This window comes from Bos javanicus, chromosome 5 (genome assembly GCF_032452875.1).
Source record: "Bos javanicus breed banteng chromosome 5, ARS-OSU_banteng_1.0, whole genome shotgun sequence".
Lineage (NCBI taxonomy): Eukaryota > Metazoa > Chordata > Mammalia > Artiodactyla > Bovidae > Bos > Bos javanicus.
This window is the reverse complement of record NC_083872.1, coordinates 110,330,504-110,355,062: the sequence shown is the minus strand read 5'-3', so window position 1 is coordinate 110,355,062 and position 24,559 is coordinate 110,330,504. Positions and strand designations below refer to the sequence as shown.

At 49.4% G+C, this 24,559-nt stretch overlaps 2 protein-coding genes across 8 annotated transcripts in view; both read left to right on the top strand.

Moving 5' to 3' along the window:
- Nucleotides 1-12,797, top strand: part of PLA2G6 (phospholipase A2 group VI) — a 58,898-nt gene extending 46,101 nt beyond the window's left edge. For all 5 annotated transcript variants that reach the window (XM_061418494.1, XM_061418492.1, XM_061418493.1 and 2 more), the window contains 5 exons: nt 9,268-9,404; nt 9,824-9,978; nt 11,098-11,265; nt 11,796-11,869; nt 12,021-12,797. In XM_061418494.1, coding sequence (XP_061274478.1) covers nt 9,268-9,404; nt 9,824-9,978; nt 11,098-11,265; nt 11,796-11,869; nt 12,021-12,165 — 679 coding nt within the window. In that variant the 3' untranslated portion in view covers nt 12,166-12,797. The remainder of the gene's footprint in view (nt 1-9,267; nt 9,405-9,823; nt 9,979-11,097; nt 11,266-11,795; nt 11,870-12,020) is intronic.
- Nucleotides 12,798-13,471: 674 nt separating this feature from the next.
- Nucleotides 13,472-24,559, top strand: part of BAIAP2L2 (BAR/IMD domain containing adaptor protein 2 like 2) — a 30,343-nt gene continuing 19,255 nt past the window's right edge. For 2 of the 3 annotated variants that reach the window (XM_061418499.1, XM_061418495.1), the window contains exons 1-4: nt 13,472-13,803; nt 14,922-14,997; nt 15,855-15,941; nt 16,377-16,438. In XM_061418499.1, coding sequence (XP_061274483.1) covers nt 13,753-13,803; nt 14,922-14,997; nt 15,855-15,941; nt 16,377-16,438 — 276 coding nt within the window. In that variant the 5' untranslated portion in view covers nt 13,472-13,752. The remainder of the gene's footprint in view (nt 13,804-14,921; nt 14,998-15,854; nt 15,942-16,376; nt 16,439-24,559) is intronic. The other variant, XM_061418498.1, reaches the window with a different exon arrangement.

Sequence of the window (24,559 nt, the reverse complement as noted above, 5' to 3'; positions counted from 1 at the left end):
AAGCAAATCCTGTTGGGATTTTTATTGTGATTACATTGAGTCTGTATGATTACTTTTTTACTGAAGTATATTTGGGGCTTCCCTGGTGGCTCAGATGGTAAAGAATCTGCCTGCAATGTGGGAGATCCAGGTTCAATCCCTGGGTCGGGGAGATCCCCTGGAGAAGGGAATGGCAGCCCACTCCAGTATTCTTGCCCGGAGAATCCCTCGGACAGAGAAGCCTGGCGGGCTACAGTCCACGGGGTCGCAGAGAGTCAGGACTGAAAGGCTACACCGTGACTGCTGCTAAACCTGCTTTACAGTGTTCCATTAGTTTCTGGTATTCAGCAAAGTGACTCAGCTACACACGCCCACCCACACACACTCTTCCATTATGGTTTATTTCAGGACATTGAACATAGTTCCCTGTGCTATACAGTGGGATCCTGTCGCTTATTTTAGATACAATGATTTGTTGTAAACTTATTTAGAGGAGAATTGACACATTAAAACACTGAGTCTTCCAATTAAAGAATATAGGAAAACATTCCATTTGTTTTTAGTTTCTTAGTACAGTTTTAAAATTTTATCTATAGCGATCTTACGCATGTGTTATTCTTAGGTACCTGCATATATTTTATGCTACTGTAAATTACACATTTTTAAACATTTCATTTTCTAATTGTGACTTGCATTTAGAAATACCATTTGTTTATTTTTTAAATTTTAATTGTGGCGAGATACATATAACATAAAATTAACTCTTAAACATTTTTTCCCTTTAACCACTTTTTTTCTCTTTTTTTAGTTCCACCAGTTTATTACTACCAACCCATCACCCTCCACCCTCATGCACACATGCTGTCATGTAACTTCATGGACTGCAGCCGCCAGGCTTCTCTGTCCATGGACTTTTCCAGACAAGAATACTGCAGTGGGTTGCCATTTCCTTCTCCACCTTTAACTACTTTTCAATTCAGTAGTGATAAGCATATTCACATTGTCCTACAGCTACTCTCCTGAACTCTTTCTTCTTGTAAAACTGAAACTCTGTACCCATTAAAGAGCAGCTCCCCATTCCTCCCCTTCCCCAGCCCCCGTCATCTACCATTCTACTTTCCGTCTGCATGAGTTGACTCCTCTAAGTGCGTCATGTAAGTGGGACCATACAGTGTCTGCCTTTTTAAAACTGGCTGATTTCACTTAGCATAATATCCTCAAGGTTCATACATATTTCAGCATGTGACAGATTTTCCTTGTTTTTAAAGACTGAATAATATTTTGTTGCATTTATAGACCACATTTTCTTGATCCATTCATCTTTTGATGGGCATCTGGTTCGTTTCCATCTATTAGCTACTGTGAATAATGCTGCTGTGCACCTGGGGGTGTGTGTGTGTGAAAGTCGCTCAGTCGTAACCATATCTATCTCTGCTTTCACTTCCTGGTGCCTTTTGCAGAGAGGATTCTTGCGGGCTCAAATCACTCAAATACGCTAACTTTTAAACAGCATATATATAATGTTTATTTATTTGGCTGCACTGGGTCTTACTTGTGGCACACAGGATCTTTTTTTTAGTTACGGCATGGGAATTCCTAGTTGCGACATGTGGGATCTAATTCCCTGACCTGGGCTCAAACCTGGGCCCCCTGCACTGGGAGAGCAAGCGGAGCCTTGGCCACTGGACCGCCAGGGAAGTGTCTCTATGCTCGTATTTCGTTAGGATTTTCGTATCCATGTTCATGAGTAAGATCGACCTGTTTATTCCCATTTTTAGGTTGCAGGGTTTTGATTTCAAGGGAGTATCTCTCTCTGTCTCTCTCTCTCTTTTTTTTTTTTTTCTGTTTTCCAGAAGAGTTCATATAATAGTGAGTTATTTCTTCCTTGAATATTTGGTAGAACTTACCTGTGAAATCATCTAGTACTGGAGTTTGGTTGGTAGGAAAATTTTTAATGGTGGAATCAATTTCTTTACTGTTTATAAGACTATTTAGGGTTTCCAAATGTCTTTTTGAGTTAGTTTTAGTTAAGTTACATTTTTCTAGGAATATGTTCATTTCATATACATCTTCAAATTTGTTGGCATAGAGTTGTCTAAAAATTCTCTGATTGTCTTTACTGCCTGCAGCATGTTGTCATGGCCCTCTTCATTCCTGATGATTTACACCTCTATTTTTCATGTTTTCAGTCTTGCTACTACCAGCTTTTTAATTGGATTAGTATTTCAAAAAAGTAACTTTGGGCTATTTATTGGTTCTCTATTATATATACATTTTCTGTTTCATTAATTTCTGTACATATATTTATTCCTTCTTGTACTTTTTAAAGTTTATTTGGTTGTTTTGGGGTTTTTTTAACTTCTTGAAATAAGTGTCTTACTCATTGATTCTTTGGCCTTTTTTTCTCTTGTACTGTATAAGTATGCATATTATATGTGTGTGTGTTTGTAAATCTAAACATTTTCCTCCATAGAATTCCCTGGTGATCCAGTGGTTAGGGCTATACACTTCCACTGCAGGGGGCGTGGGTTCAATCCCTGGTTGGGGAACTAAGATCCCATAAGCTGTGCTGCACAGCCAAAAACCAAAAAAAGAAATAAATATTTTCCTTCCTTAATTATATCCCATAAGTGCATTTAGAATATGATTATTCAGTTCAAAATATTTTCTAGTTTTTACTATTATTCTTTAACCATTGTGATTATTATTAATAAATGGCATTTCTCAGTTTCTAAACTTAGGAATTTCAAGTTATCTTTTTATTATTAATTGCTTTGTACTCAGAGGCCATGCTCTGTTTAATTTGGTCCTTTTGGCCACGAGTCAAGTGGTCCTTTTTAGAAGGCCACTTGATTCATGGCCTTCTACATTCAGCTTCTATAGATGTCCCATGAATAATTTAAAAGAATATGGATTCTTCATTTGTTGAATGCCAGTATCTGTACATGTTGATTAAGTCACGCTGGCTGCTGCTGCTGCTAATTCACTTCAGTCGTGTCCGACTCTGTGTGACCCAATAGATGGCAGCCCACCAGGCTTCCCTGTCCCTAGGATTCTCCAGTGTCTTGCCTGGAGACAAGGCATTGCCATTTCCTTCTCCAATGCATGAAAGTGAAAAGTGAAAGTGAAGTCGTTCAGTCATGTCTGACTCTTAGCGACCCCATGGACTGCAGCCTACCAGGCTCCTCCATCCATGGGATTTTCCAGGCAAGAGTACTGGAGTGGGGTGCCATTGCTTTTTCCCATGCTGGCTAGGAACATTTATTTAAAAGTTTTAGATCTTCTGTTTCTGTATTAATGTTTCTGTCCATTTCTTCTGTCAGTTACTGAGAAAGATAATATCTTCCAGTCTGGGAATTTGTCTTTTGATTTTTCTGTCAACTTTTACATTAATATTTTGATACTGTGTGATTAAGTGCATATAAATTTAAAATTCTATGAATCTTTCTGGTGATTGAAGTAGCTTTCTTTATCTCTAAGAATGCTTTTTGCCTTAAAGTTTATTTTGCCTGATGTTAGTTATACTAGGTTTCATGGTTATATTTGCATGGTATGTCTGGTATGGTATGCTTTAATTCAACCTTCTTGGTCCTTACGTTTTAGATGTCTTTCTTGCAAGTAGCCTATATAGTTCGATTTGTTCTTTATCTTATCTATGCATTGTCTATTTATAGATTTTATTGAATAGTAATATATTTAAGTTATCTAATTAGTTGTCTGATTTAGCTGTTTGGTTTGACTATCAGAACCTTCATATAGTTAATCTAATAGTTTATATGGTTGATCCATTTATATTGACATCAGATCAGATTAGACCTGTCGCTCAGTCGTGTCCGACTCTTTGTGACCCCGTGAATCGCAGCACACCAGCCTCCCTGTCCATCACCAACTCCCGGAGTTCACTGAGACTCACATCCATCGAGTCAGTGATGCCATCCAGCCATCTCATCCTCTGTCGTCCCCTTCTCCTGCCCCCAATCCCTCCCAGCGTCAGAGTCTTTTCCAATGAGTCAACTCTTCGCATGAGGTGGCCAAAGTACTGGAGTTTCAGCTTTAGCATCATTCCTTCCAAAGAAATCCGAGGCTGATCTCCTTCAGAATGGACTGGTTGGATCTCCTTGCAGTCCAAGGGACTCTCAAAGAGTCTTCTCCAACACCACAGTTCAAAAGCATCAATTCTTCGGCACTCAGCCTTCTTCACAGTCCAACTCTCACATCCATACATGACCACAGGAAAAACCATAGCCTTGACTAGACGAACCTTTGTTGGCAAAGTAATGTCTCTGCTTTTGAATATGCTATCTAGGTTGGACATAACTTTCCTTCCAAGGAGTAATTGTCTTTTAATTTCATGGCTTAAGTCACCATCTGCAGTGATTTTGGAGCCCAGAAGAATAAAGTCTGACACTGTTTCCACAGTTTCCCCATCTATTTGCCGTGAAGTGATGGGACCAGATGCCATGATCTTTGTTTTCTGAATGTTGAGCCTTAAGCCAACTTTTTCATTCTCCACTTTCACTTTCATCAAGAGGCTTTTGAGTTCCCCTTCACTTTCTGCCATAAGGGTGGTGTCATCTGCATATCTGAGGTTATTGATATTTCTCCCAGCAATCTTGATTCCAGCTTGTGTTTCTTCCAGTTCAGCATTTCTCATGATGTACTCTGCGTAAAGTTAAATAAACAGGGTGACAATATACAGCTTTGACGTACTCCTTTTCCTATTTGGAACCAGTCTGTTGTTCCATGTCCAGTTCTAACTGTTGCTTCCTGACCTGCATACAAATTTCTCAAGAGGCAGGTCAGGTGGTCTGGTATTCCATCTCTTTCAGAATTTTCCACAGTTTATTGTGATCCACACAGTCAAAGGCTTTGGCATAGTCAATAAAGCAGAAATAGATGTTTTTCTGGAACTCTCTTGCTTTTTCCATGATCCAGCGGATGTTGGCAATTTGATCTCTGGTTCCTCTGCCTTTTCTAAAACTAGCTTGAACATCAGGAAGTTCACGGTTCACATATTGCTGAAGCCTGGCTTGGAGAATTTTGAGCATTACTTTACTAGCGTGTGAGATGAGTGCAATTGTGCGGTAGTTTGAGCATTCTTTGGCATTGCCTTTCTTTGGGATTGGAATGAAAACTGACCTTTTCCAGTCCTGTGGCCACTGCTGAGTTTTCCAAATTTGCTGGCATATTGAGTACAGCACTTTCACAGCATCATCTTTTAGGATTTGGAATAACTCAACTGGAATTGTATCACCTCCACTAGTTTTATTCGTAGTGATGCTTTCTAAGGCCCACTTGACTTCACATTCCAGGATGTCTGGCTGTAGGTCAGTGATCACACCATCGTGATTATCTAGGTCATGAAGATCTTTTTTGTACAGTTCTGTGTATTCTTGCTATCTCTTCTTAATATCTTCTGCTTCTGTTAGGTCCATACCATTTCTGTCCTTTATCGAGCCCGTCTTTGCATGAAATGTTCCTTTGGTATCTCTGATTTTCTTGAAGAGATCTCTAGTCTTTCCCATTCTGTTGTTTTCCTTATATTGACATAATTACTCATATTTTGGGGATGACATATGCCATCCTATTTTGTTCTGTGTTTCTTGCCTTCTTTTGGATTTACTGAATAGTAAATCATTACACTGCACCCCAGTCTCAATAGTTTGAAATTTATGCACTCATTTCTGGTTTTTTTTTTTAGTGTGTAGTATAAAGTCTAAATTTAATTGATACCATTACCCATACCCTCAGATAATCAAGGATTTTTAAATGTTTAATTCTATTTTCTTTCCCCTATCTTATTTATAATGACTTTTCTGTATTGTAAATCTATCTTTTTAAAAAAAATTTCACAAGATACTGTTTTTGAAGTTGATGTTTATTTATATTTATCTAGTGGTACACTCCCCACTCCAGTACTCTTGCCTGGAAAATCCCATGGACGGAGGAGCCTGGTAGGCTGCAGTCCATGGGGTCGCAAAGAGTCAGACACAACTGAGTGACTTCACTTTCCCTTTTCACTTCCATGCATTGGAGAAGGAAATGGCAACCCACTCCAGTGTTCTTGCCTGGAGAATCCCAGGGACGGGGAGCTTGGTGGGCTGCCGTCTATGGGGTCGCACAGAGTCAGACACGACTGAGACGACTTAGCAGCAGCAGCAGCAGTGGTGCACTGGTAAACTCGATCTCTTAGCAGGGGAAAAACCCTGGATTGTACTGTTTGCCAATTCCCATGGTGAAAATACTCCCACTATGGCTGATTTCAGGCTACCAACATTTTAACAACCAGCCCATGAGATATAGCAATAGGTTCTCACAAGCCAGTATGAGCTGGCTTCAGCACACTGTTGGGTATGTGTGTGTGTATGTGTATGAGTGTGCATATCTGTGTGTATATATGTGTATCACATCTTTGCTTTACAGTCTTTCCTGCAACCACCTTCCTTCTGCCTAAAGTACATTCTTTTGTTTTTCCCATAGAGATGGTCTGCTGGCAGTGAATTCTCCACTAGCAGAGTTGTTTGAAAATAGGTGTTTTTCATCCTTATCATTTAAAACTAATTTTATTTCACCCTCATCAATTGAACATTCTTTCCTTTCTCTCTTATTCTTGTTGAGTATAGAATTCTAGGCTGGTGGTTTTCTTGAAGAACATGAAAGAGAGCATTCTATATCTTTCAGCATCCATTGTTGCACTGGTAAAGTCAATTTCAGTTTAACTCTTACTCCTTTGAAAGTAAGTAGTCTTTTTCCTTTGGGTGCTATTATTTATGTGTTTATTTGTTTTTGGTGCTCTACAGTTGTACTATGCTGTATCTAGATATGAATTCCTTCTAATTTATCCTGCATTGGATTTCTTGGCCTTCTTGAATCTTTGGATTGCTGTCTTTCCTCAGTTCTGGAAGCCTGAGGCATTATCTGCTCAACCTTGCCTCTGCCTAAATTTCTTTTGCCTCTCCTTCTGGAACTCCAATTAAACATGTTAGAGCTTTTCTGTCTTTCATGTCTTTTAACTTCTTCTATATATTCTTTCATTTTATCTGTGTTGGATTCTGGTTAATTTCTTCTTACCTATTTTCCAATTCACTAATTCTCTCTTTAACATTACCTGATTTTCCATTTAAATAATTCAAGTATTTATTTATTTAAATTTCTAGAAGTACTCTTTGGTTTATCTTCAAATCTTATAGGTCATTACTTATAGTTTTCTGTTCTCTGAAAATATTATCAAGCTTGACTTTGATGTCTTTCAACGTTATAAGCATAGCTGATTTATAATCTTTGTCTCAGGATTCAAATAACTGCTGTATATGTAAGTAGTTTTGATGTCTGTGTTGGTTTATGCTTATTCTCATCCATGGTGTTTTATTTCATGATATTCCCCCTTCATCATTTTTGAAACTGTGTGGTATTCCTTAATGTTGAGATATAATATATGCAGATTCTATGGAGCTTAGAATGAGGGTATCTTCTCTCTTATGTGGTATCTTCCAGGTACCCATGTACAGTACCATCTAGAGCCACTGTAACTAAATCTTTGGCATGAAGGTTTTGGAACTCCCCCCTCCCCCAGGTGGTGTGAATTTAGTCTACAGACCTGCAGGAGAATTAGTTTGTGGTTATACATTTTCAGGGATTTTTTTTCTCCTTCCTTCGTTCAATGCCAGGCAACTTTACTCACAGCTTCCAGGAGTGGGAAGGAGGCAGGTTTATTTGTGGTTTACCCTTATCCAGGTGGGTAGTCCTTTGGGGTTACAATCTAATGTGGGGAGGGTCTTCCATTAGATCCCTAACCTTTGGTGAACCCTGGATTTTGACTTCTGTCCATCTGGCCCAGTGAGACCATCAGCAGTTCAGTTGAAGTTCACATTGACAGTTTGGTGTCTGCCTTCAGGTCAAAGCTGGGTTTGTGCTCCTTTTACCTCTCTGGGTTTTTGCTTATCCTTAGTTTATCCTGGTCTTACCTTTCTACCTTGTCAGATCTTCTGTGCTTTTAAGATTTAATTTTTTTTTTAATTTTTCCAACATTAGTTTTTTGTTCAGTGGGAGAAACGTTCGAATAACCTTTCCACAAGATTCTTCAAAGTGGAAAACTAATCTTGTTTTCCTATGCAGAGTGTTTTTGTTCCCTTTTCTTTATATTTTTCAATGTAACAAATACGTTTTGGTGTTAGACTGAACTCCTTGGTAGCCATTTGAAATGGCTGCAAAACATTCCATTGTTTAGACACTCCCTCCTATTCTTTCCATGTAGGCCGCTCATTTTTCACTGTAATAAATTACTCTGCATGAATAGCCTTAAACAAAAAGCTTTCATTGTAACTAAGATTATTCTTTTAGGCTAAATTTTCCAGAATGGAATTCCCAAATCAAAGAGCCAGGATATTTGTAAAGGTCTGAATACATACTAGTTTCCAGTGGGGTTGTTCAGTCTATACTCCCCTCAGTATTTAAGAATGTCTGTCTCTTGAGACAGTCAGGAGTCTTCTTTAATAGATTGGAGACTCGCATGGTGGAACACTGATGAAGTATCAGAGATGACACTCTGAAAATTCTCCCCTGACTCCAGTCTGGGAGTTGCAGCCCCCAAGCAGTCCCATGCCCCAGAGGCAGCTCACTGTTACATGGGTCCTTCCAGAGTTGCTGTCTGACCCTCTAGAGGTGGAAAGGGAGCAAATAGGTACATGGGGTCTTTTGGGGTTTGTTTTTAAACAAGTAGCGGCATATTACATGTGGGCTTCACAGGTGGTGCTAGTTGTAAAGAACCCACGTGCCAGTGCAGAAGACGTGGGTTTGATCCCTGGGTCGGGAAGGTCCCCTGGAGGAGGGCATGGCAACCCACTCCAGTATTCTTACCTGGAGAATTCCAGGGACAGAGGAGCCTGGCGGGCTGCAGTCCATGGGGTCACAGAGTTGGACACAACTGAAGCCATTTAGCACACACGCACACACATACACACACCATCCTGAACCTTGCTTTTTCCACTTAAACATAAATCTTAGTGCTGACAGCCGTTCTCCAGCAACACAGATCCACTGAACCTCAGTGTATCAAACCCTTCTACTGATGGACATTTAGTTGTTTGCAGTCATTTGCTTTAAGGCCATTAATAGCCTAGTGTGTACCCATCTCCCACATGTGTGTGAGCATCTTAGGATGGGTTCCCAGAAGTTGAAACACTGGGTTTCAGGATTAGTGCATGGGCAGTTTGGATAAGGATTGCCAAGGGTGGATTGTCAAGGATGGGTGGGTCGGTGGCTTCAGCGTCCTGCTCCTTGTTTCTCCAGGGTGATGCTCACAGGGACGCTGTCCGACCGGCAGCCAGCTGAACTCCATCTCTTCCGGAATTACGAGGCTCCAGAGTGTGTTCGGGAGCCTCGATTCAGCCAGAACGTTAACCTCAAGCCTCCAACGCATCCCTCAGGTGAAAACCATGTTTGATGCATCTGTGGGAAGTGATTGGCCCGAGAGGCTGCAAGGTGGTGGGTGGGAGACGCAGCCTGGCTGCCAGGCACCCCCAGCCCACCACCATCCCGCCCATTGCCCTGGTTTGCCCTCCTGAGTGTATCAGCTGAGGGCAGACAGAGCCGGGGAGCCATCAGGCTTCAGGCGAACTGCACCCCACCTTCCGCCAAGCATGGCCTGTCCGTCCTGTTTCTGAAGCGTCCCCAGCCTCTCCATCTTCACACAGCATCATGTGTATACACACACACACACACACACACACACACACACACACACACACACACCCTGAGATTTGACATGCAACACACACACACACCCCCTGAGATCTGAAATGTAACATCTCTTGTGCCACTGAACCCCCTCCTCCCCCACCCCCAGAGCAGCTGGTGTGGCGGGCAGCCCGGAGCAGTGGGGCAGCCCCCACCTACTTCCGGCCCAATGGGCGCTTCCTGGATGGCGGGCTGCTGGCCAACAACCCCACGCTGGACGCCATGACCGAGATCCATGAGTACAACCAGGACTTGATCCGTAAGGTGAGAGCCGCCGTAGGTTGGGGGAGCTGGACGTGACCACCCATGGCAGTTTGTTTCTGCAAATCTTACTACGGACTGACTCCTGGGAGAGCAGATGTCTTTTATTCATGTGATCATTCGTCTGTGCCCTTGACAGCAATTTCATCTCACTCTTGAGCCTGCTTGGTGTCTGCCCAAAGCACTGCGCTAAGAGGGATTCTGAGGTGCAGTCCAGACCAGGGGGTGAAGGTTGTTAATGACCAGTTAACAGCATCTGCTGTTTGTGGGGAGGACAGCATGCAGACCAGTCCCTGCTAGTCACAGGCCTAGCCACACTGCCCGGCCTGGAGATACACGCTTGCCCTTGGGGTGCTCACGTTTAGGGAAGACAGTCCCTAAACAAGCACACGCCATCCAAGTGTTTCAAATGCTTGTGACAGAGATTGGTGCAAGGCCCAGGAGCATCCCCCGCCCCCAGAGGCCTGGGGGCTCAGAAAGGGCTCACGGAGGAAGGAAGCCCATCCCAAGGCCTTTGGGGAGGAGACAGTACAGAGTCAGTGATCCGGAGGAAAAGAAGCGGCCCTGAGCCCCAGGAGCTTAGTGCAAAGGCAGGCAAGGCCCACACATGTTAGGAGAGGCAGTGTGGGGCCTGGCTCTGCCCATGCTTCACTTCAGCCACTGCCTGGGGCTGCTGATAGAACCTGCCTGGGGACTGTTGTGAGGCTTCCACGGGCTCTTATCTGCAAAGGGTTTAGGACAGTGCCTGACCGTGAGTGTCCTATATCTCTACTGGCTGTGGTTGTCACTGCGGTCAGCACCAAGCCCCTGAGGCAGCCCCAAGCTGCAGAGAGACGAGTGCCCTCTAGAGGCCAGATGAAGAAGGGCAGGGAGAGAGAATCGCTGAGAGACTGTGAGATGGGGAAGGGTCCTCAGATGTCACCTGTCTTGGTGGATGAGGAGCCTGGGTAGGTGGGTCACCAAGGTCGCCCAGAAGATTGGCAGCAGAACTTGTTCCGAAGCAAAGGAGAAGCTGTGCTTCTGCCATCAGAGTTCTGTCCCGCATCCTCTACCCCGGGTGTCCCCGTCCGTGGAAAGGTCCACCCAGGGGAAGGCCCGCTCTGACCGGTCCTGCTCCCACAGGGTCAGGACAGCAAGGTGAAGAAGCTGTCCGTTGTCGTCTCCTTGGGGACAGGGAGGTCCCCTCAGGTGCCTGTGACCTGTGTGGACGTCTTCCGACCCAGCAACCCCTGGGAACTGGCCAAGACGGTGTTTGGGGCCAAGGAACTGGGCAGGATGGTGGTGGACTGTGTGAGTATGGCCTCTCCCCAGCCCACTCCCCTCGGGGTCTCAGCCCCAGGGTGAGGCTTCCTGTGGGAGCCCTGGGTGTCAGGGAGATGGCAGGGCTCTGTGGACCCTCCTTAGCCGGCTCAGAGGAGGGGGGATCCCCAGTACAGAGTCTCAGTGCTGGCAGGACCCTCGGTGACCACCTGCAGCGGGGTTTTCAGTTATTGTTTAGCTGAGGATTCTTTCCTTCACGCACGGCCCATGTGGAAGCCCAAAATGTCAGATGGACAAAAGCTAATGGGGCCGGGAGATGGAGGCCTGTCCACTCAGCCCCTCCACGCTCACCGACCCTAGACCCTGCTGAGCCATCTGTCCCGGCCACAGCCCATGCCCCTCTGATGACATAGCTGGGACAGGCGCTGCAGCACAGAGCAGTGGGATTTGTCCAGTCACCCTGCTGATTGGGAGCTAAGCCACCCTGGAACCTGGGGAGCCCGGGCAGGGGCTGTGGGCACCGCGTGGGCTGAGCACTCACAGGGGCCTTTTCTCACCAGTGCACGGATCCGGACGGGCGGGCCGTGGACCGGGCCCGGGCCTGGTGCGAGATGGTCGGCATCCAGTACTTCAGGTGAGGCTCGGCCGGCCCCAGCCCCCAGGCTGGACTGTCCCTTTCCCCAAGAGGCTGCTCTGTGTCCCAAGCCCACCCCAGTCCTAGCTCTTGTCCCCCGACCTGGGCTGAGTGTCCTGGGGTCGTGATCCCTCCTCCTTGCCCCGGACAGATTGAACCCCCAGCTGGGGACGGACATCATGCTAGACGAGGTCAACGACACAGTGCTGGTCAACGCCCTCTGGGAGACTGAGGTTTACATCTACGAGCATCGGGAGCAGTTCCAGAAGCTCGTCCAGCTGCTGCTCTCGCCGTGAGGCTGCCAGGCTCCCAAATCCCCCCTCCCCAGCTCCCCCTACCACCACCACGCCGCCGCTGGGCAGAGCCGGGCCCAGGCAGCTCTGGGTCCACAGACCCGGCCTGGGGGTGCCGGGCTTCCGGCCTGAGGCTGGTCCTCTGGCCTCTGTCCCCCTCGGTCCTTACCTCCTGGCACTTTGTGTCACTCCAGGCTTAGAAAGCCTCGAGCCTCACTCTGGCCGCTCCCTAACCGCCAAGGACGGCCCTCGGGCCCCTTGCTCTGGAGGGTCAAACACTAAGGGTGCCGGGGCCCGTGCCCAGCCCTGGCCTCCCCAAGGGCCCCAGGCTCCTCCTGGTCCCTGGGGCTGCACAAGCCTCTCCCCCCTCGGCCCTCTCCCCTGGGGTGGGGCTCAAGAAACAGGCCATCACTGTCCCTTCAGGAGGACACCCCGGAGTGGGGTGTCCCATCGACTTTGCCCCTCTGCACACCCCAGCCATCGTCCCGCTCAGAGCCACCCCACCCACGAGCTCTCTGCGGCTCTCAAAGGTCGCTCCTGTGACTTCAGTTACTCCTCCCACCAGGAAGTGATTTATGTGTAGAGCGGGCTCCAGGGGACAGCCCCTAAGCGTGAAATAAACGGTTTGATTCCCATTGGCCTGTGTTGTGTGTGTGAGTGTGGTGTGAGTGCCCCCCACCCACCAGCCCCCCTCAGCCTTGACCGTCATCCGCCTGGGTCCACGCCGGAAGGACAGAAGCTCTGTTTCCCAGGCTCCCCAGGGCAGGGACACCTCTTCCCTTTAAGTCTTCCCCAAACTGGCCTGGAGGGTGTTCAGAGGCGGTAGCCAGGCCCGCCTGGCCCACAGTGGAGGGCAAGGGAGAGCCCCACTTGCTAGAAGAGGGGCTGAGACCCAGAGAGGGCAAGGTGCTCAGGCGCCGTCACACAGCGAGTGAGCAGCTGTGCCCTCAGGCCTGTGTGACTCCCAGGTTCGTGCCGCCCTGTCTCCAGCATATGGAGGAAGCGGGGTACGGGCGGCAGCAGAGGTGGGAACCTCAGCCCTTGGGGTGCAAGTCTGAGGGGCTCAGGGAAGAGAAGGGGCTGAGAACAGTGAAGAGATGCGGGTGTGTTCCACCCGCAGGGAGGGGCTGTCAGGGAGGGTCCGGGGTGGTCACTGCACAGCTTGAGCCCAGTAGGGTGAGCCCTGCCCAGTGTAGGCAGGTGGGAGGGCGGGGGGCCCCACGTGAGCAGGGGTCCCCGCTGGCCCAGGGAAGGCTCTTCCTGCAGGCGGTGACCTGGGAGAGTGACCATCCACGCGTGCCCACTGGTCCGCGGCTCAGGGGTAAATAATTGAAGGGCAGGTCACATGAACCCACCCGCGTCACAGGATGCCTTCCCCGCCGGGTCTGGTTACACCCCAGATCGCATTCTGACATCCCTGGCTGGTGAATAATTAAGCTGCCACCTCCTCCTCGGCCGGCCCTCCCTCGCTGGGTCCTGCTCTGCGGCCTCCTTCACTGCCCGCTGAGCAGTGGCCATCGGAGGGTACTGAACCCCAGCACTCCCAGCCCTGCCAGCGCCTCCTGCTCAGTGCCTGGGCACGCCTGCTCCATGGCCCCCGAGATGGACCAGTTCTACAGATCCACCATGGCCATCTACAAGGTGAGTGCGTGCCTGGCGTGGGCCCCCTCCCAGGGCTCGAAGTTCAGCCGGCTCTGGAAGACAGAGCGTGAGCAGGGCGGCAGCTTGTTCTGGGAAAGAAGGCCCAGAACCAGGCTGGGCTGAGCTGTGGATCGGGGTGGGGACCCCTAGGGGCAGTTGGCCACTCCAGCCCCAACCTGAGCCTCCCAGAACAGGGGTTCATCCCATGAGTGACAGGCCTGCTGAGATAGCACTCAACCAGAGCCCCCAATTCCCAAACTCTGGACACAGCAGGACAGGACCCAGGGTGGCCTAAGCTGGGAGCAGGGGACCCAGCCACCTGGCCCCCCAGGGTGGAGGAGTCTCTCTCTCTGTCTCTTTCTGTCTGGGTCTCCCTGTCTCTGCCTCTCTCTCTCGCTGGTTTCCGAGCCTCACACTCCAACTTCCTACCCCACTCCAGAGGGGTTGCTGTGGTCTCCATAGGCATTTATTGAGCACCTCTCGTGCATAGGACGCTTGCAATGTGTAAACCTCACAACACACCACCAGTGGAATAGGAAATAATCCATTTGACAGATAAGAAAAATGAGGCCAGAGAGGTGAAAACCCTGCTCAAAGTCATCAAGGGAGGAAGAGGGCCTGCTGGGCTTTGAATCAAGACCCAAGTCTTAAGTTCGTCACCCAGGGTGCTCTCCACTGGCCATGTGGTGGCCCACATGACCCAGCCATAGCCTGGCTCCCGAGGGGCTCTACTCTGAGCAGGGCAAGCTCTGCCCCTGCCCCAGAGGTGGCTGTCAGCAGCCCACAGGTCCTGGACTCAGGGCAGGTTGAGCCATGCCCAGCTGAGCACTGTGACAGACTGTAGGCTTCAGCCCAGTGGGAGGAGAACCTTCTAGACGCAAGTGCCCACTGGGCAGGTGGTGAGCGGGAGATGGCCAAGGGGACGCTGGCCTGGATCCTGGCCTCTGAGGCCCTTGCAGCCGAGAGCCAGGATTCTGGGTGACTTCAGGGTTCTGAGCGGGCTCCCTCAAGTCAGGCTTCTCACTGGGGCTGAGGGGCACCCTGATCCTGAGGCCCATCCTTCATTCCATCTTCTGTTCCCCTCTTCCACCCTCCCTCCTCCTGCTCTCCAACCCCAGAGCATCCTGGAGCAGTTCAACCCGGCCCTGGAGAACCTGGTGTACCTGGGGAACAACTACCTCCGGGCCTTCCACGGTGAGTGCCCGGCCCCACCCACACGATCGCACCCTCCACTGTAACCTTCGCACCCCAGTGATCCTCGTCCCTACACACTCCCACGCGTCACGGTCACCCTCACGCCCTGAGACCCCTCACACACCTTCATGTGCCCCCTAGATGCTCCCAGAGAGGCAGCACCCGGTCCTGTGGGCTCACAGAACCCCAACCACACACACTTCTATGTGTCACCCCAGTGCCAGCTGTTGAGCCCACTGCCATACTCAGACCACCTTGGCACCCCCAGTCTGACTGGCCCCCCATCCACCCACCTAAGCCAAACCTCGCCCCTCACTCAGCACCTGTGCAAAGAGCTCCCATCCCCCCCATTTCCCGACATCCCCGCCCCCACCCCCAGCGCTAATCAGCAGAGGGTTGTGAGCTCTGGAGCAGGTGGACAAGCCGGGGACACACCCAGGGCTGAGCGTCACTCAATCCCTCCCTGCTTTTTAGGACTTCAAAGTCCTTGCACCAGCGACCTGAACCCGTATCACCCCACCCCCACTTTGAGCCTCTACACCTGAGCCTCTCAACAACCCTGCCCACACCCACCTTCTGACACACACAGATGCCTGCACCCCCACCCACGACAGACGGGCTAAGGTCCTGCCCCCCAGGGAGATCCCCCTCGCCCCCCCCACCCCTGCTGCTTCTCCTGTGGCCAACACTACTCCACACACACACACACACACGGCCCAGGCACCCCTTCCCTCTTCCACCCCCACCTTGCCCGGAGCCCCCCACACTCTCCTAACCAAAGGAGAGCCCTCCAGAATGGGGAGTGGTGAGCACACAGAGGAGGGGCTGCGGCTGGATGCCTCCCCGTCTCCATGCAGCTCTGTCCGAGGCGGCTGAGGTGTACTTCAACGCCATCCAGAAGATTGGGGAGCAGGCCCTGCAGAGTTCCACCTCGCAGATTCTAGGTGAGGCACGCCCCTTCCCCATCGCTCTGCTAACCTCTGGGGCTTGGGGGACACGCCTCACTGCCCACCTCCTCCTGTTGCCCAGGCTCTGCCTCCTGGGCGCCTCCCCTCAGGCCGAGGGCCTGCCTTGCCCCCATTCTCGGGTCCCAGAGAGGGTTCCTTTCACAGCCTGGCTCTTCCAGGAAGTCCTCCCCAAAGGCACAGGCCTTGCAGCCCAAGGGCCCAGCTCCCAGACTCTCCTTCTGGAACCCATGCGCCTCCTCACCCCTCCCTGCAGGAGTTCTCCAGGGTAGGACAGGAGCTGCCAGAGCCCCAGAGTCGTGTGGGAAATCCCTGGACTTTGGTCCCAAACCCAGCTTGGGCAGGCCCTTCTGGTGGGAAGCGGGGTGATGAGACAAGCCCCCCAACTGAGGCCGCTGCCCTCCGTGCCTCCAGGTGAGATCTTGGTGCAGATGTCCGACACTCAGCGGCACTTGAACTCTGACCTGGAGGTGGTGGTGAGTCTCAGATCCTGCGGCCCTGAGCGGTCAGTCGGGAGAGTGGGCGGCGTTCCGTGGAGGACAAGGGCCCAACCTCCACACCCTTTCTCAGAGAGGACTCTGGTAACATGACAACTGCGGCTGCCCTTGGGCGCACCTGCCAGGGCCAGGCTCTGCTGGGCACGTTCACCTGCACATCAACGACATGGGAGGCGGGTGCGTTTCCATCTCCATTTCACAGAGGAGGAAACTGAGTCAGGAATCTAGTCATTCACCCAAGATTCCAGACTGAGTGGAGGAGCCAGGAAGAGAAAGGCCCAGGGCCCCGCCCCTACCAGCCTCCCCAACCCCTCCCTCCACTCTCCCAGGGAGCAGCCAGTGATCTGACCTTATCACTCCCAGGAGAAAACATTTCCACACCCCCGCCACCCACAGAACTAAACTCAGCCACTTGGTAAGGGATTCCTGGCCCTGCTGATCCGGCAGCCTCCCTAGTACCCCAGTCACAGCCCAGACCCTCCAAAGAGCTGCCCTCTTGCACACATGGCCTGGTGTTCCCACCGCAGGCTGCTGTGACACTGTTCTCCAGCTGAGGACCCACTCACCCTGACCCTTGCCAGCCAGCACCATTGTCCCCTCCTCCAGGAAGTCTTTCCTGATACCCAGGCAAGTTCAGTCTCTCCTCCTCTGACTCCAACAGATGCTTCTATCTGTTCTTAGGCTTCCCTGATGGCTCAAGTAGTAAAGAATCTGCCTTCAAGGCAGGAGACTCAGGTTCCATCCCTGAGTCAGGAAGATCCGCTGGCGGAGGAAATGGCAACCCACTCCAGTATTCTTGCCTGGGAAATCCCATGGATAGAGGAGCCTGGCGGGCTACAGTCCATGGGGTTGCAAACAGTCAGACATGACTGAGCGAGAACACACACATGTCCGTTCTTAGCAAGTGGTGGTGAAGAAAACCAGCTCTGCGCCAGAGCACCTGGGTCCAAAGCCCAGCTCCACTAGTTGCTGGCTTTGAGACCTTGGACAAGCTACTTAACCTCAGTGCCTCAGTTTATCTGTCTGTGAAATGGAGATAATCGAAACTGCCTCGTAGCATTCTTATGAGGATTAAGTATAAGTATAAATTACTGACCCTCGCACCTGTAGCCCTCTATGTACCTTAGCTATGATTAGAAGCAGAACTGATGCCCTGTCTTTACCCCTGCCAAGATTGGGAGTTGTGCCAGGACTGGGATGTGGTCTTCTCTGTGGCTCCAAGGCCTGGAATGGGGGCCTGCCATTGAGCAGAGCTTCGCTGCCTGGGAAGGAGAGAACAAGCTCTGAAAAGGGAGCAGAGGTGGGCCAGAGGGAGAGGAGAAGAGAGGGCCTTCCGGGGGCGCTCTGGGCTGAGCATGCGCAGAGCATGGCAGAGCATGGCATCGGCAGAAGAGAGCTGGGGACAGAGCTGGTGGAGAGGAGGGGTGGGCGGGGCTGGGTGTGAAGGGCCTTGGGAAGCTCAGAAGGAAATTTCAACTAACCGTGACCGCCTGGCTCCCAAACGTGTGCGTGGGAAAGCACTGGACGTCCGGGTGCAAGTTGGGGACACCATAAAATACTCACCAGTTTGGTAGCCATGGCGAAATGGGGAAGAGTTTCCCCAGTGGAAAACAAGCATCCACCTCCACTCGATAAAACCATATCCCTGGCCCATTTCCCCGGACACCTTGAGGCTTAGTGCTAAGCCTGTGTCATCTCCCGGGGCTTGGGTGGGGAGCTACAGGGCACAGGCCACCCTGGCAGCCTGTGATTTCCTCTCCTTGTGTCTGATGACTTGTCATGTCACTCGTGGCGCACCTGGGCTGGATAGAGACGAGTGTCATCCAGGCCCGCTCTGTAAAGAGAGCTGCCCTCTTTGGGTACCGGTGTCTCGGCTGTGACAACAGGGCAGGGCCCTTGGCCAGAGCCACACTGGGCCCAACACACCAGAGGCCATCTCCCCCTTGGGCTCATTCATTTGACAGCAATTCACCGCCCTATGCCAGGCACTGCAATGGGCACTGCGGGGGCGGGGGTAGGGGGAACAGCAGACAAAACCCCCTGCTCTCCCCAAGGGGGAGCCAGACAAAACCCAGGACAAATAAGTGAGCATATGTGTGATGGGTTAGATGCAAAATGCGCTATGGAGGACAAGAGAACAGGGAAGGGAGTCGAAAGTGTTGGAGGGATGTGATTTTTAACAGATATTCAAGACAACAGCACTAGAGAGGTGACATTGTGAAGAGACCTGAAGGAGGTGGGGAGTAAGCAGGGAGACAACTGCGGGAAGTGTTCTCGCAAAGGGGTCAGCACACAGGAAGGCTTGACTGGAGTGGAGGCATCGAGGGCCAGTGCAGAGATGACCCCTGGCTAACAGGGGCCAGGCCCTGTAGACCTTGTCGGGACTCTGGCTATGCCTCTGAGTGTGTTGAGCAAAGGAATAACAGGATCTGGGCTGTTTGTTTTTTTTTTTTTAAACCAAACCTTTTTTTTTATTATAAACTAAAATACAGGCACAGGACTTCCCTGGTAGTCCAGTGCTTAAGACTCTTTGCTTCCAATGCTGGGGGCACAGGCTTGATTCCTGATCAGGGAACTAAGATCCCACATGGCTTGTGGCCAAAAAATAACATACCGGCACAGAAAATATCACGGAACAAATTCGAGCTCAGTGAATCATTATCAAGTAGACCGCCTTTGAAACTCCCATCCTGGTCAGGAACTTTGTCAGCCTCCCTAAAGCCCCTCCATGGGCCACCATCAAACCACAGACCCTCTCTTCCTCCAAAAGTGACCACTGGTCTGACACTGCCTCGTGCTTCTCCATAACTGACCACCCAGTCCGATGTCCCCAGACACTAGAACTTGCCTTGCTCTCTCTCTCTTTTAAAATATGTTCTTGAGTCTCTTTTAATCTAGTGGTTCCTCCGCCATTCCTTTCTTTTCCTTACAATTTATCCATCGAAGGACTTGGGGCCTGTTGACTTGGTTTTCTGAGCATTCCTGGTGCAGCTCAGCTGTTCCTTTGTCCTCTGGATCCAGAGGATGGCTCAGACTCAGGTTCCATCCGTTTGGCATGCCTGGAGGGGATGAGTTTCACTCCTTTGCAATCATGATTTCATTGACGTTGACAGTGTCCCCTCTTTGACCAGCAGAAGCCTCTTCAGTCTGGCACGTGAATTCTTTGGCATAACCCTCATGGTTCTGACAGTTTCCTCGCTATCTAGCCTGACATGATTGTTCTCATCTGGTACTTCTTCTGCTCTACAAATGGAATCAGTCATCTCTCCATGAAGCCCCTTTAAAAATGTTTCTGCTTTTAGTGCAAAGTGATATTGAAGACCATTATCTGCTTACTAGGGGTGTCCGTTGCTACTGGGTTCATCACTGTTCCTAGACTTTTTCAGTGGCCAATGCTATATATAAAACATATGTGTATATAGTAGATAGGATACATATGCCTAGATACATACACAGATGCATGCGTGCATAGATACATATATACATTTGTACAAACCACATATATACACACACACACACACACACACACATATATATAAAGATAGAATTCTTCATAATTAATACTGTTACTTCCAATGCAGATTTAGCACCGGGTTTTTAGTTAACCTCTTCTCTATTCCACCGGTATCTCTTTTGTTCCACATCAAGAGTCCTGATACTCAGGAATTCCCTGGCAATCCATTGGTTAGGACTCCATGCTTTCATTGCTGAGGGTGTAGATTCAATCCCTGGTCAGAGAACTAACATCCTGCAAGCTGACAGTGTGCCCTCCCTCCAAAAGTCCTGATTCCCAAGCACACAGAAAAAGAAAGAAGAACATCCCACAGTTACCGTTTGCTATACCACATGCTACATAGACAGAACAGTCGCTGAATGATGAAACTAGTTCTACCACCACCAATATGATGCTGAAAACAGTTAAAGTCGGTTTTACATTTGCTCTCTGCAGCCTCCCCCCGCCACCACTTTCAAAGGCATGCTCTGGAGACATTGTGGGTTCTGTTCCAGACCACTGCAAAAAAGCAAATGCCACAATAAAGTGAGTCACATTTTTTGGTTTCCCAGTGCATATAAAAGTTATGTTTATACAACACTGTAGTCTATTAAGTGTGCAATAGTATTATGTAAAAAAAAAAAAACCCAAGGTACATACCTTAATTTAAAAGTACTTTGTTGCTAAAAATGTTAGCTGTCATCTGAGCCTTCAGCAAGTCACAATTTTTTGTGAGAGTAACATCAAAGATCACTGATCATAGATCACCTTAACAGATTATGACAATAATAAAAATAGTTTGAACTATTGAGGGAATTGCTAACATGTGACACAGAGACATGCAGTGAGTAGATGCTATTGGAAATATGGTGCCAGTAGACTTGCTTGACATAAAGTTGCCATAAATCTTCAACATGTGAAAAGCGGAGTATCTGCAGCCGTGTTCCATCTACACCGTCAGAACCCAGAGCCACTGCACCACGCCTGCTCCCCTTTCACCTCACTGATCTTTGTTTGCAAGTAGCTATACTTTTAATATTCACCTCCAACCCCATGTCCATGTTTTGATTGTTGTTTTGGTCTTGTTCTCTGATTGTCCGCATGGGAAGGGCTCATGTGAACAATGTTCTGAGCTGTGACACCAAGATAACAGCTTGTTCTCCTTGTACTGGGGGAAGTCAGTTTTGCTGGATATAAAATCCTTGCCTCACGTTCCTTCCTTCTTTCCTCTTTCACTCACTCTCTTCCTCCTCCCCTTTCTTTCTTTCTCCTCCTTTTTTTCTCTTTCATCTTGAATGTTGCCATTGAAGAGTCTAATAATTTATATTCTCCATTGTAAATCATCTGCTCTTTTTGCCTTTGTTGTTCTTGTTCAGTCACTAAGTCGTGTCTGACTCTTTGCAAACCCATGACCTGTGGCCCACCAGGCATCCCTGTCTTCTACTATCTCCCGTAGTTTGCTCAAACTCACGTCCATTGAGTCACGAGTCATGAGTGATGCCATCCAACCATCTTTTTTGCCTTAGATGACCCCAACTTTTTTCTTTTTCTTCAAGCCTAGTTATTTTTCCAGAATATATCTTGATATTGGTCAGTCTGGGACAATATTCTTTGTTATGTGTTCTCTTTCAATATATAGTTTGATATCTTTTTTCTTTAATTACAGTTTTTTAGAAAACTTTTTGTTCTTTCTTTGCATTTCTTTCTCAGGGACTCCTATTATCTGTATGTTATGTTAATACCTTTGTAGCCTATCTTCAGTATTGGTCTCTTCCTCTTGGCTGAATGGAGCCCAAATAACGTATGGATAAGACTGGAATTTTGGAGAAGGTCTGGGCAGGGATATATATCTGGGAGTCCGCAGCCTGTGGACCGCATGAGCTCACCATGTAGACAGGGAAGGGAAAAGGCCCACAGCCTGAGCCCCAGGGCAACTCAACCTTCGGGGACCAGAGAGATGAGGGGGAATCAGAAAAAGATGGAGAAGAACAGTTAGGGGGCGATGCAAGGGAAACAAGGATGGGGGAGTGGGGTGGGCTGCAAGCCGAGGGAGGAAGGTGTCTCAGGAAGAGGGAGTGGTCAGCCGTGTCTGATGATGACGACAGGAGAAGTTGGGTGGGTCCTGAAAATCGATCGTGGGACTTAGTGATGTGGATGGAATCTTGGTGATTTTGACAACACTCTTGTTGGTGTCGTTGGTGGGGCCATGGCCTGAAGGAGGGTGTTCAAGAGCAAATGGAAGGAGTAAAGTTGTGGTCAGCCCACAGAGACAGTTCTTTGAAAGGGGTTTTGCCTGTATCGACGGATTCAGTTACTGGGCGGCCTCGACACATGGAACTCAGTGCGTGTTCGTGACAGCGGGTCTGCTCTCGTCTTCTGTACGGAGGAGCTCACGGGACCTGCTAATGGAGTGTGTCACATGGGGAGGGGAGCAGGGGACCGCAGTCTCTGTAATGATTTGCTGGGAATTCTCAGCCTGTGCTGGAGTAGGCGACTTCCTTGTTTCAGAAGCACCTGCTTAATTATAGGCATCTCTCTGGTTCCCCAAGAGCAAGAGCTCAAAGGTCTCTTCAAGTATCAAACTTCTTATTAGATCCATTTCTTTAAGAGCTTGATGATGACTTTCCATTAACCCAGTGGTGCCGGTGCCCTGTCTGAGGCATCCTGGGTCTGTGTCCTCTACACTCTCAGTGATCACAGCCAAGCCCTGGTAATGGGAAGAATTGCAATCCACCTGTCCTGCCCTAACACTCATTTCTGTGGTGTGACTCAGTTCCTACGTGACTGGAAGCAGAAGGAGCCGTATCCTATGACATGGGAATGGCTTATTCAGAAGTGATGCCTCCTAAGTATTGAGCAGGGGAACAGGGCAAACAGAAATAAGAAGAAGGGGAAAGCCCCTAACTTGTCACTGCACTGACAGCAAGAGCCCTTTAAGCTGTACCTTAAGAACATTTTAAAGAGAGCTCGTGCCCCCAGGCCTCCCTGGGGAAAGCAGGGCTCTGAGCCTCCCAGACTCTAAGCTGGGAGCAGGTGTCGCCACCTCCCACATTCACCGTGGTGGCAGCCCCACCGCCTCCTGTATTGCCTCAGCATGCCAGCTCTGCAGGAACTAAGGTGTTGCCGGTGTGTCCTTTCTGTTGGTCTTGTGCATTTTTAATCTTTCTCATGGCCTTTGGTGTGGTTCAAGTTCATCCCTCCAGTACCATTCACTGTCTCCATTAGTGCTCTGGTTGCCAGGGTTTCGAGGGTCGGCCCCAACCCTGCATCTTCCATAAGCCCTGTTTATATATTGGGTGATTTTGCCAGATGTGGGAATTTTCAGGAACATACATCTTGTAGTTGAGCAGAAACCTTGACCTGGGATGTCCTGCAGGTACAGATTGCAAGTCTCCCTTTCTTGTTGCCTGGATCCAGCAAAAAAGGGCCCCTCTGGGGCAGAAACAGGGACTCAGAGCAGCTTGAAACACTCCCACCCCCAGCACACACACTGACAGCCTGTAAGGCCTGGCCAGCCCCAAGGAGGTCACACCCAAGCTCCCTTAAAGACCAGTTAACGAGGTTTCAGAAACAATTGTGGAAGAAACACTGAGAATTTTATAATTTGCTGGCCTTTCTGATTACCAGCATTCCTTTTCCTGAGGGACAGAGCTCCTACAGCATAGCCTGGGGCCCCTGGGGCAGCAGGCAGGACCCACCGAGGGTTCCTGAGCAGGGCTTCCTCAAGGAAAGGCTGGGAAGACAGAGAAGGCTGAGCAGAGGTGGAAGGGTCCCCCGAGGTGGCAGTGGTCAGTCTGAACCTGAGAGCAAAGGGGGCAGCTGAGAAGATTTAGGTGCAACGTCCCAACAACACCGAGTGACCCAGGGAGCGCTGATAGGGGACAAAGGGGAACATGCCAGCTGATCACCAAGGCTCACAGAATTAACGTTCATTGGGTTCTAGAGCTGGGCCCTAGCAAGCATCTGGCCAAAAGTTTCCCATTACAGATGGGGAAACAGAGGCCCAGAGAGGGACAGCAACTCATCCAAAGTTACAGAGCAAATTGAAGGAAGAACTAAAACTTCTAGAGTGAAGCTCTTCTGAGCCTGAGCCCACTAGCCCTCCTGGTCCTCCTGGTTACCCGGGTGGTCGGCCACCTCCTTCCCACCTGCCGTGGGAAGCTGCCACTCCTGTGAACAGTTGTGACCACTTTTGCTGGGCCATGCCCAGCCCACGGTGCCAGGAATACAGAGATGGCACATACCTGGTTCCTGCTGCTCCCACAAATGGGGCTATGACCAGGGGCCCAGCAACAAATTCCATCCTACTGCTGGAGGAATGAAATTTGGGCATTACCAAAGAAGTTGTACACATTCTAGAAACAAAATGCAAGAGTAATGGATTCTGCCTAAGGAGTCAGGAGGGCCGCCCAGCAGAGGGGGTAGGGAAGTTGGTATTTGAAGATTGGTAGGCATAATCAAGGCACAGAGAAACGGAAGGTATCACACATTTATGGAGGGTGTGTTTCAAGCCAGGTACTGCACTAAATATTTTGTGTGTCTAATTTTTTAATCCTGCATCCAGCCAGGTCTCTTGTTATACCCATTTCTCTGATGGTTGGTCAGGA